Source organism: Plectropomus leopardus, chromosome 22 (genome assembly GCF_026936395.1).
Source record: "Plectropomus leopardus strain MGB_pleo_1.0 chromosome 22, ASM2693639v1, whole genome shotgun sequence".
In the NCBI taxonomy this organism is placed as follows: domain Eukaryota; kingdom Metazoa; phylum Chordata; class Actinopteri; order Perciformes; family Serranidae; genus Plectropomus; species Plectropomus leopardus.
In genome coordinates this window covers 6,123,114-6,136,224 of record NC_142197.1, presented here as the reverse complement: position 1 = coordinate 6,136,224, position 13,111 = coordinate 6,123,114, and the positions used below count along the sequence as shown (strand labels likewise).

Below are 13,111 nucleotides of genomic sequence, written 5' to 3'. Positions count from 1 at the left end.
AGGGCCGAGGTAACCAATGGCTGCTTCCTTTACAGCAGGAGAAGGTTCATTGGCACTCTTTACTTGAATTCTCTTTGATGAATCATGTTTCTCTTGTTTGGATTAGTTTTTATAAACTATTTTCTCTGTCCTTGGAAGCGTTTTTTTGCAGCCCGCCACATGACATGTCTTGAAAAAAATGTCTGTTGGTGACAGACAAAGATGTTGTTAAACAAGTGTTAGCTGAGTGTTAAAATCACAGCTGGAGAGTGCAGAGATATCATGCTTTCGCAGTATGTTGGGAAGCGGCAGCTGGCAAACATGAAGTGATTGTGAATGTCGCCTCATGCTAGCTGCTCAGTTTCTTTTGTTTGAGTTGAGTGTCTCCACAAGGGCTTTAAACTTTGTTTAATCAGCCTTATTCTTCTTTAACACATTAGTATTGCTGTTAAGTGGCGTTTTTGCATTGTCCTGACATTTCTACACGTACACAGAGTCCTGCATATCTAGTATAGACCAAATAAATGGCAAAATATGGACATTGTTATATGTTCATTAGTAGCATCACCTTGGGGTGCCACCAAATGTACACAATTGAAGCTTCTCAAAATTCAAGTGTGGACTATTAAAAACATGACAGTTGTGCACAGTTGACATTATAGCTTCTTTTTCAACACGTAACAGCTGAGCGATCATTAATTAAGTGTGGTTGCAAAGGTGAAGGCAAAACAAATCATTATCAACTAGAGATTCGTATTAGCTTTGCTACCTAGATACTGTAACCAAGTCATAAACAGAGCTAATGATTCACAGTATTAACACATCGCACAATCACAGATACTTTGTGTGTCATTAGTTTCTCTTGCCAAAAGTTGTCTTTGTTAACTCTCTTTTAACAGTACGCGTTATTGCCAGCTGTGTATTGTGTCTCCTTCTACACATGAAACACATTAGTGTTGTTAAAAAAATAGAGTAAATTCTTTACTACCCCTCCAGATCTCACCCTACTCCCTCCATGCAGCCTGTCCAGCCAGCTGAAGTGGCTCGGGCAGTGCCAGGATATGATCCTTCACTGGCTTTCTTAGCAAACACAGCCAGGCATGCTCGATGAGTGTCTGGCTAAACCATATGCACTGCAGGTGTTTTTCCTCTGGTTAATTCCTCAAGAACATTTCCAGCACCCTGTCGTCACACACGCTGGGGCTACCTCTGTGCTGGACCAGAGGTTAGTTGGTTTCTGACGACCAGTCGGCTCAACCTGCTGGTTTCTGGTGGCTCTGATGTTAATTTTCCCAGCCATTTTAATTGGCCACCACAGAGCCGTGCTTGCTGTAAGCCTGGTGGCAGAACGTCAGCAACAGCCCGCAGCTCCTGCCTCTCTCTGTTCAGTCTCCTCAGTGGAGGAGATTAACAACAGGCTTTGGTGTAGCAGCATATTATAGAATTAAAACTTATCCAGGATAATGTCGTAATGCCAGAAATTTAAAGTTTGATACATAGTAGTATATTAAACAGAAAGATTTCTGTTGAGGCAAACAATAGAGGACTTTTTTGAACACATACGCTCACATTTGGTGGGTTTGGTGCTGGAGAGAAACCAGTGACAGCTACAGGTTGAGGACCAGTTGATTTTCTTCCTCATTGTTTCATTTCTGCAGCCTGGCATTTCCAGCCTGAGTAGCACAAAATTGATTTGTTTTTTAGCAAGACGCTGATAGAATTTTCAGTGATGACTGTGGCACTAAAACTTTTGTTTTATTTTTTAAGAGAGGCATCAATGGCATTTTAAGTGACAATTGTGCCACAAAAACAAGTTGTTTTTTTAGTGAGACATCAACAGCATTTTCAGCTGTGATTGTGCCATAAAAATGGTTTCAATTTTTAGCTTGGCAGAGATTTTCAGCGCAATCGTGGCACCAAAACATTTTTTTTTTTTTTTAAGAATTCAGTGTTACCGAGACATATGGAATTGGGGGTCCTAGATAGTACAGGTAATTAGAGTTAACGCAAATAATCAGAATAGTTTTGACTTCATACTGCCACGAATTTTAACCTGGATGACTGAGGGTTTACTTAATATCTGTCGATATTATCAGTCTGTGTGACCTCTGTTTACAAACCCTTTTCAGCTATGAAAACCGAGACAGAAAACTCTATGTTTTGGGTCATGGGACAACCAATTTAGCCGTACGCACACATTTGAGTGCATGGAAAATGTCATTATGTTGCCCTCACAGTTCAAGCCAACAGCAGAAATGATGTACCTCATCTTGTCGTGAGGCTGGTCGGGATTGAGGCGTCACTTAATGTGTTTAGGGATTACACCTCTATTAGTCTCCTCCTGCTTCCTCTCCAGCCGGCATTTGTATTCAAATTTGAATAATCGTATTGCCTCTGGTGCTTTGATGTTCGGTATTCTTTTTTCCGTGTGCGTCTCCCTGAGCGATTTCTGTTGAACACCGTGTAATGTCCCGACATGTAATGTAAGATCAGTGTTGGTTTCTGGGATCTGTTCACAAAAGGACATCAGTTCAGGTGTGGAAACATGAGCCTTTTTTGGATTTATTTTGCGTTGGACTTCTGACAGTTACGTAGCTCCATATTTGACGTCATTGATAACTAATATTGAGTTTGCTGATCATTATTGACTTTTAAAGCAGTATGCTTGTTTGATGTACAGATCAAACATTCACCGTCTGGTGGTGGCGTGGGGGCTGTTGTGTGAAATTTGCTGCGGTGAAGTCTTTCTGCTCTTTGATAGATATGCAGGACAAAATGATAAATAAAATGTCAGTGTGCATTAGTGTCCATTAATGTCATTCATGTCATGTTGCTGCACTTTCATAAACACATCCAAAAAACCCTGTAAAAACCAGCAAAAACCATTTCCCCAGTCCACAGTCCATATTCGCTGTATTTTCACTTGATGTGGCATCCAAGTACTACTCTAAGCACACACACAAGTTTTTTTTATCCTTTTTAACTCAAGTTAGATTACGTGGATCTCATCCTAAAGGTTATAGGGGAGTTTTATGCTATTATGCTTCTTTTAGGGTTCATACTTGTATTTTAGGTGTCGAAAAGAACACGTTTACATGCTTTAAATGTCTAAAAACAATGTCTATTTGAAATGCTCCATTTTGTCTCTTTAAGCCTCCTCGCCAAAATGCCTGATTGTGTGTTTTTATTGGTCAGAGTTTCTGAGTCTACAGCATCTCAGGTTCTCTGCATCGTCATTGCAGCCAGGATAAACTTCATGTCTGATCAAACAGATCTAATTGCACTGATAAAGTTTATAGAAAGACATAGCTATTGACAGTTTTGACCTGTTGAGTTTTCTGTTGTCTGCAAACTATGAAGTAAAATATTTACCCACATTTGTGGAAATAACTGTGAATATGTCCTTGATAGAAGTCCTCTTCTCCATTGCATCTTGGATCCAACTACCAGGCCACAGCATGAAATAAATGCAAGTCATTTCCTCCAAGTTTCCCAAGAACAATCCTTCATGTGCGCGATGGCCAATCGATTTTGTACAGATGAGTGCACTTTGTTTATAAGAACCCACAGACTGGAGTTGCTGCTTGGCACCGGTCTCAACAGTAATAGTGATAACCTAGATTTTACAGAAACAGGGTTGCCAGACTGAATTCCCAGATCAGCTGGGATATCTGGAAGAGTAGAGAGAATGAGAATTGATCCATCCCCCCGCGACCACAACAGTCAAAGCTAAATAAACAAGGGAATGTGTTACTACACGACTACTCCAGTAAAGCTGCAAAGTGGCCGACAGTAGATCATAGTTTGTTTGTTTTGCTATAAATGATTGTGAAGCTAATAAACGGCACTACGTCAGCTTTGTGTGGATGAATTATTGAGAATGAAAGAAAGTGTTCAGATTCAGCTAAACTGTATCTGAGAAGCAAAAATATTGAAAAGACACTTCATATCTCTGCCGTAATGCAGCTGAAATTGCCTCGCTGCCTTTGCAAACCTGATATTAAACATTCTTAGAAACATGAATTGGATCTCAGCTCTCTGAAGCTTTCTCTTCCTTCATGTTTTTAAAGTTATATTAGGATGAATTGCCAGCGCATTTTGTGCTCAGCTCTTTGAGGTCTAGAAACGGGTATCATTAGAGGCCGTTCTGAGGTTTAGATTTAGATTTTTCAATTACATTGAAACACTTTAGAAGTGTTACTGTCAGCACCAGTGCAATGCCCTTCATGAAACAATTCTATAAATTGGAAAATATGAGTTTAATGAGTACTATGGCAACAGAGGAGAATCAGGCCATCAGCCTTCACTGTGTGCTGGTGGAAAAACTCTCTAGCTTTAGTATGCCATTATCCTCTGTGATTGCTATGGTGACAGAGCCAAATTACAACCTGCACAGAGAGAGTGGACAATAAATAGTTCCTGTCTGCAGGAGATTTGTTACAGCGCTGCAGCTTTGCCAACAATCGTGTGTCATGAAGTGGTACTACTCACTTAACTGTTGGTACTTCTTCCCGTCAAAACAATTTTTTTATGTGATCAAATTTCTATTAGAATTTTAGCAATCATGCAAAACAAAAGTTTGAGCTAACTTAAGAAATAGTAAATTACAGTAACACAGAACTGGCATACCTACCTTTGGCCCAAGATTTAAGGACATGTCATGGGGTGCAACATCAAAATACGCAAGCAACAGCAATGAAAAGTCAAATGATTTTTTCTAAAAGGAGATAAATAAAGCAAGGTAATATTGAAAATATACCAAAAAAATGGAATAAAGGATTTAAAAAGTGGGCACATACATAACACACATACACACACAGATACATTTTTAGCTTTAATATATATTTAAATGTTTGTCTCCATCTTAATATGACCAATGCTGTTTTATGTATGTAAAATATGGACAATAAAATATCACAAAAACGGTTTTTGCACTAGGCTGTAAACATGTTTATTTCTGATGTTAAGTTTGGCATTTTAACAATGGGGGTCTTTCAGTATTGACGCACTTCTGGAGCCAGCCTCTAGTGGCCATTAGAGGAAATGCAGTTTTTGGCACTTTGGCGTTTGCTTCATTTTTCAGACCTGAAGGTTGTTGATAGGTTCCAGCTGGCAATTCAGCAGGATGATTGAAATGTAGGACAGAAGTCTTTGTATTTGTAGCTGAAAACTTGGATTCACACATACAGTTTAATTCTGTGCATAGTTTTTTCACCCACAATCAGATATAATAACGGCAAACCTGAGGTGTAACTGCAAACTTTTGCACGAATCTTCTTTAGAGACTCACACATTGGAAATTAATTATGCATTTTTTTTCATTTGTTTACAAAATGTCATTCGATGCAGATCTCCCTACACATTAAAAAATAAATGTGTTATTTTACGAGATATTTTTACTCATTAGAATTCAGAAAAATGTCAGACGTGGTCAGACGTGGGTTTTCCCCTTATAAACACTAGTCTGTAGTTAAAAATAAACCCATAACAGATTGATTAATTGTAAAAAATATTGGGTTTTTTTTGAAGCCCTTATTGCTTAGATGTGTATACACTACAAGCAACATACACAGTTCCTGCTCCATGTACTGAGTGTATATTTTGGTACTTATAACAGCATAGAGCCACAGAGTCTTTAGTGTCACAGTAATATGTTCTAAGTGACTCATTTTGTTGTCCTAAGGCAGTGTTGAAACCGTAGTGTTTTTCAACTTAACTTCAACAAACCTCCCACAATGAGAGCGAGGTGATGACTAACATGTTCATAGAGAAGATGCTACGATATACAGTTCATTAAACATGACTGTATACACACACACACACACACACACACACACACACACACACACACACACACACAAAGCACAGGCTAACATGAGCGATACATTGTTTCCTTCTCCTCCCTCACAGAGAGACCAGGATGTAAAGTAAACACACCTGCTGTGTACAGAGAGCATGGTGTGATAAGATAGTAGACAACTAATCTTCTTTGCACTGCAACATTATTTACTGTACTTCTTTCGTTTGACTTGGACAAGCACAGAATTACAATTAAGCCGGTAGCAACGCTGTGATTTACTGCCTTTGTTGTATGACAGTAATAAATAATCATTTTATCTCTGCTCTGTGATGCTAATCTGGAGTTTAAGCAATGAGTGAGTAGCTTTGTTCTGAATTCAGCCTGCTGGCCAATTCATTCTGGACTCCAGCTGATGTTTACCGAGGCTGAGCCAGCAGCTGCTCACACGCTCTGCGTCAACTCAGTCATCTGACAAGGCGAGCGCACTGTCTCTGACATGCATCTGTCACAGCGGCACAAAAAAAAAAATCTAACCCACTCTGTTTTGTCTTTCTCTTTCTCCACTTCTCCAGCATCTGCCTGGCTGCCCAGCATCGCCACAATGAATGAGAGTCGAAGGGAAGCACTGGCGGCGGCGCCGCCCGAGCCCACCACCGCCTCCTCCTCCACGGCCACCTCCAACACCACCAACATGGCCGGCCCAGGCACCGGCGAGAAGGACGAGGCCTTTTCCAAACTGAAGGACAAGTTCATGAATGAGCTGAACAAAATCCCATGTAAGTGTTTCTACGTTCTCCACTATGACAGCGGGACAATTTTAGAGCTGAAATAGTTAATTAGGGGCACCTCTTTTGATCATTTAAGTAATTTTTTTAAAGCAAAAAATGACAAGAATTCACTGGATCCAGTCTTTTAAAATCAAATGTTTTCTGGTTTTCTCAGTCTTATGAGACAGTAAATGGAATATCTTTGGGTTTTGCATTGTTGGTTGGACAAATTTAAAGATGCAGACCTGGATTCTGGGACATTTTAATCAATATTTTTCCCTATTTCTGACATTTTGTAGACAAAACGATTAATTAATTAATCAAAACAATAAATGTCAGAACATTCATTACAGAAAATAATCATAAGGTGTACCTTTTGACAATTTTTCTAATGTGTAACGAACTGAACCAAACTCAACTGTGGTGTGCTGGATTTATTTGAACATATGAGCCAGTGCAGTACCTGTATCTGCCGTTTAAAGAATCCTGTCAAATGTATAAACAACAGACAAAACACAAACAACGGCTCGTAATAGAGAAAAAAAGAAAACAGAAAATAGGATAGAAATCCTTTATTAATCCTGTGAGCAGCAAAGATATTAAAGATATTATATAATATTTGTTAAAAAGGGCAAAATAATCAAAATATATATATATATATTTATATATATATATATATATATATACAAAGGAAGGCACTTAACAAAGAATAAATTAAATAGAATAGAATGAAATATAATAATAATAATCATAATAATAATAATAATAATAATAATAATAATAATAATAATAATAAGATATGTACAGAGAACAAACAAACAAAAAAACAAAATGCCTAAATAGACCATTACTGAGTTTATAAGAGACAGAGTAAATATAACAAGATTTTGAATTGTCAAAGCGGCGTATAATGGATTGCAGTGATAGCCCCATACGTCAGTTCAGCGTTCCTGTTGACTGTGGCGTTGAAGATTCGTTGATCATCCAACAAACCCAGTGAGATATATACATCAAACAACTCAAGCAACATACAGTGACAGGTCCATCCATTCATCCCATACCAAAAGACATAAATGCATGGAATATTTAAAAAATATCCATCAAAAAAAAAATCAAAAATACTCAGGCCGTGCACCTTCATTGATGCTGTTTTTCCAGCAGCCTTTCAGCGACGTGATATGTCTATAATTACGCTCCTTCTGACTCAAACCATTCAGTCCGTTTTGTGTGATTCAAGTGCAGCCATGATTCACGTGTGAGTGAACGTTTGTTGATGACGCACACTTGAAAAACTGTCAGTGTTACATGTGACTTTTGATAAAAGGCTTCAAGTGAACCAGGTGAACAAATCTTTCACTGAATCTTTCATTTTGTTGCTCAAATCAACAAGTATTTTATGCACCAAATGTCTCAGATGGAATTGTCTTACTAAATTATTTGAGGTGGAAAAAGAACATCTGGCAACAATAATTTGAGGTTTGACATGATAAATTGATAAATTATGCGTATCTGGCTTTATTATTTGCTGTTAGATTTTCTTTTTTTTTTCTATCTTACTTGTGCTTTCAGTCAAAACTGTCGTCATTTCCACTCTTTAAAACACATCCCGCCCTTTTATTGCCAAGTAACTTTCACAGCCACATTTTTTGCCTTGAGAAATTTGAAGCATTAAGTATATAAGAATATGGTTGTCATTATGTCATCCTGGATAAAGCATTGCCTGAGGATCCAGTGCTTTTATATTCAGCAGAAACATAAACAGAAATACATCCACAGGCTCATGTGGAAGTAATTCTCGCATCGTGAAATGGCTCCTGTGGAAGAAAAGCCCTTTTTCTTCAGCACAGTCACACTCCTGTTTCTAGAGGTTTAATAGTGGAAAAAAATCCTTCTCCCACAGAGGAAGGTTTATTTGCTCTATGAGTGCGTATAAATGACTCATGGTTTCAACTAGTGAGCTTTATCTTCCTTCCTGTTAGCAAGGGAACCAGATAAATGTGCACGCTCATGTTTTATTTGCTCTAGCAGACGTGTCTGGTTCATAGACTGTATAAAATAACGGACGTAGCTACCATGACGTCAACCGTTGGTTTGTGGACCATCATTTTAAATCCTAGAGCTTGGCATTTTTTGTTATTGCCATCTTGGGTTTTTCAAATCGGAAGTGAATATTGAGCACTGAGTGATGCTTCACAGACAGCTTGTCTCTCAAACCACCAAAATTTAAGCCATGATAAAATCTAAACAGTGAATTTAAATAAATAAAAAATCCACCCGTGTAGTTGTCAAGGAAAGGGAAATTAGCTATAGAGACCACTGTTGTTATTACTCATTATTGGTTCCGACGCATAAATGCATTAGTTAAGAATAAAAATAAAAATATGCCAAGAAGGTCAGTGTAATAAAGGGATCTACAAAAAGAATAAAATTAGGGTTGATAAGCAGTTTGATAGCAGTTAGTCTTTTTCAGATTCAGATTCATAAAAAATTATCTGTCTGTTGTAACAGATAATTATCGTAGAAGTAGCTCAAGATACAACATACAATGCAAAACAAACTCGGACAATAAACATACAGCATGTATTTCTAAAAACAGAATAAATACCTAATACCAAAAATTACTCTATACTACGGCATTGTGTTTTTGTAGATACCATTTATTTATGATGTTTAAGGTGGTGTGAAGGAAGGAGTATTTAAAAGGAATTTTCATAAATCTTACAATCTGGTAAAATTATGTCCTGATGGTAAAAGATAAAATTCACTACCTCAGTTGGCTGATTTATTCCCTCTGCGTCACTTTCTGATTGATGTTTTTTCAACTGAGAAACATCTGTTTAATGTTTCAATGCCCAGTGATGCCAGAAAATTTCCATGCGGGCTTGAAAAACACATTTTCATTAATGTAAAATGAGAACACAAATTAATTTTGAAAGTGAGCTTTGGTGCAAAGGGTGAAAAAATAGGATCAACAGTCTTCAGTATTATGATTCCCATATGGGGCTGCTGAGCTTGATGTCCTATTTTGGCTCAGCATTGGAAATGTACTGCTATTCCTACCTCATCTAACCTAAGCCTGGCACCATTTTCACATCATCTTTAGAAGTAAGTAAGCGATTCAATATTGCCTCCAACTTTTGACATTGTAATCTGGAGAGAAAATAAATAAATTTGGCCTCCTTTTGTCAAGAAAGTTAGAGAGAGAAAAAGGCCTGTCCATTATACAGACTTTTAAATTACTGTTTTCTCACCTCATCCCCTCAATCAAAAGCAGCGTCTGCTCCCTGGTGCTGCCAACCTGATGATGAATGCCCTAAGACTTGTTTACTCGCAAGAATATCGATACTGTCTGGAGAAAATCAGGTTGCAGATTTAACAAGGAGTATGCGATAGCAGAAGCTGCATGCTCAGCTAATGCTGCCGCAGACGGTTTTCCTTTTGGGGGCTTATAACCCAGTTTAAGCCCTGCTGGCTTTGAGGCTGGTTGCATGGGGCTGTCAGACCGGCCTAACTTGTTGCTGCATTTCTGTCCATCAGGATCTGCAGGACATATATCTCTGAGCAGGGGATATTGGCTCTGCCTTGTCTGTTGGCTGGTGGCTCAAGCATCCAAAATCCAGCTGACTTTATCTGTATTTCTGACTGTGCTTGCCTTTTTTTCATTTTAATAATTCAAAACATGTTGAAGGTCTCAAAAATGTGCGTACATGCATATTTATCCAGTAATCACCTCTGCTTATTATTATTTGGTGGGGTTTATTAACTAATAGATACCCTCAATCTATTTATTGCACTGTAGGGCTGTAAATAACAATTCCTAATCAATATGCTGATTATCTCTTATTTAAGCTTATTGCTATTATATCAAATGTCAGATAAAAGGTCAAGGTGGCGTCTTCAAATTGCTATTTTGTCTGAACAACAGAACAAAACACAAATATCATTAATATAGTACAGAACCACAAGGCATTCAGTTGAGAAATAAGATCTGCTCCTTTTTTCTGTGTTCAGATGCCACTAATCCCCTTAAATCATTCACAATGATCCATATATTTAATAAAAACAGAGCAGATTTTTTTCCCCATACTTTTAAAATCTTATTAATCCGAAAAAAAGGTGCAAATGTTTTGTTCTCAAATGAATGCATTACACTGTGGTAATTTACAAAGACCCAAAACCAAAAGAAAACAGAAAATCCCAACTTTGGAGAAGCTGAAAACCAGCACAAAATGTGCGCACAATCATTCCCTATGCAACAAAAATGAAGCCATCTAATTAATGTATGAACGTGCCTCCAACCACAGAAACATGAGCGCACACACCCGACACGCGCGCCGAGGTCCGACTGTGTAATCACACTAAACCATATTGTGACTTTTCAACGAGCGGGGAGGTTGCCTCCAAGGAAACCATCGTATTGAATTTCTTAGTAAGTTTTCTAAACACCCAAGGCTTTACTCCTCAATAACAATTAACCTCTGAGCACAGAAGCTGTTTGATCCATGACTGCTGGCTCCACCAGCCATTACGCCAAATAACACAGACAAGCGATTGACATTTCAGGGAAATAAATAATGGTCCTTCTTTTTTTTTTTTTTCTTCATTTTTATCTGGATTTTTTGTGCTTTTAGGCAGATAGGTGAACTCACAAACATTTTAAAGAGCTGCGAAAACTTTACAATCATCATGCAATAGTTGTTTTTCCATTTTTATTCAAGCTGAGAACTAAGGAAACTTGTATGTACCCCACAACAGCTTTTTCTTGTGCACTCTGATTCTGACTTATGGGGCTTTTTTTGGGACTAAAACTCTTGGGACTGACTGACAGTGTCTTCCACTTTTGGCGCTGACTGATGAGTGTTATGTAGCTGATGGTTGCAGCTAAAAATACAAAAAATAAGACTTTGTGGTGTAACTTGAGAAAAAGCTAAAGGAAAAATGCAAGACGAAACGTCAGAGCTTGGACGTGTCTTAACTTGTTTGACTCTGTGGCTGCTCACAGTCAACAGACAGCAGACTTTATTAAGGGGGATTACGGTGGTGGATCAGCAGAGTCTTTCTGCCTGCCTGCTGCTCTGGCGGCGAGCCTGGTTGTCAACTCTTTGCCCTCGCTTTGTAAAGTTTACATCATCAGAGGCTGGTCAAACCCAAGCCAGATCAGTCTCAACCAGCTCCAGCTTCACTCTGAGTCTACATTCAACAGATGGGAAACAGATCTCTCGTCTTCTCTGAGATTTTGTGAGAATTTGAGAGTCAAATATATGTTTCGAGTCTTTGTCCTGAAGCTTTTGTAAACGTGATGACTTATCTGTGTTGATTGTAATAAATTTCCTCCTGTGAACATTAAGAAAAGGCTGCTTTTTCTTATTTTCTGCCAAGTATATGATATGATTAGGGATGTCAGTTTTGGTTAATTTTGCTTTCCAATGCAGACAATGAGCTGTGCTAACATGTAAACACAGTGCACACTACCCACCGGTCTCCACTGTTTAGCTAATGTTACCCTTGACTGCTCTGCATTTTGCACCAGTCGGGTTGGGTGGGAGTTAGCTGGTGATGCTCATTTGCCATCAAGGCTGGTAACGCCATTCAGGTGGCAGGATGACATTATAGCAGAAACATGCTGGCCACCCATTGGTTTCCCCGCAGGTCTTCCTGGTGGGTAAGCAGCTTCACTATGTGCTGCAAAACCCTTTTAGCATCGTTAACTATTTTAGTACCAGTAGCCACCACTAACTGAGCTAACAGTGGTAACACGGTTAACAATATTATAGGATTTAAAGACTGAGCTGCTTACTCACTGGGGCGACCTGTGATATGAAAACAATGTTTCCACAGCAATGCTGATGACTCACGACAGCATTATTAGCGTTAATCGCAGAGTAAATAGCACCACTAACTTAAGTGGTGCGCACTGGCTAATAAACCAGTGGAGACCAGAGGGTGGGCAGTGGGCAATATTTTTATGCATGTTAAGGTGGCTAGCAGTCTGTCTCCCAGATCCATGTGGTTGTGCAGTTCAGTAAACTGAAGAGAAGAGTAGCAAATTAACCTGTTGATGGACATGTGTAACTGGCCAAAAATATTCTTGGTGGTTAACTAATTAATGGTCATTCATTGACATTCTAAGTTGTACCTTCAAAAATAGCCAGATAGGGCATTAGGCCGAGGTTTGTGCTCTCCAAATGCCCTTCTAGTTCCATATATATGCAGTGCAAATACACATTTACTCAGAGGGCGAAAGAAAAAACAGAGCCTCTTTATGCTGCACATTCAACTGCTCTACTTTTCTTTGTGCCTCAAAATTACAATCATTGTTCTTTTATCTCGTTTCATCACATCTTTTGTTGTAAATCCTCCTCATGCACTGTTGATGTAGTGTCAAGTCATAGGATTTCCAGGAAACACATTGTGCCGATGGTTCTACATTTTCTGATAATAATCAGAACAATTGACCAAACAGAAAAGAAAAACCTAATTTAAGAAAATCACAAAGAAATACTCCAGCCTATTTCTTTGGTATAACAGAAGAAGCACAAGACCTCTGAACCAGTTTTCATCATCA

The 13,111-nt window shown here is 38.5% G+C and overlaps 1 protein-coding gene across 6 annotated transcripts in view; it reads left to right on the top strand.

Annotated features, from left to right (window-relative positions):
* syt1a (synaptotagmin Ia) overlaps positions 1–13,111 on the top strand; it is a 207,675-nt gene that overhangs the window by 146,989 nt on the left and 47,575 nt on the right. For all 6 annotated transcript variants that reach the window (XM_042511372.2, XM_088072566.1, XM_042511373.2 and 3 more), the window contains one exon: positions 6,352–6,555. In XM_042511372.2, the coding sequence (XP_042367306.1) occupies positions 6,381–6,555 (175 nt within the window). In that variant the 5' untranslated portion in view covers positions 6,352–6,380. The remainder of the gene's footprint in view (positions 1–6,351; positions 6,556–13,111) is intronic.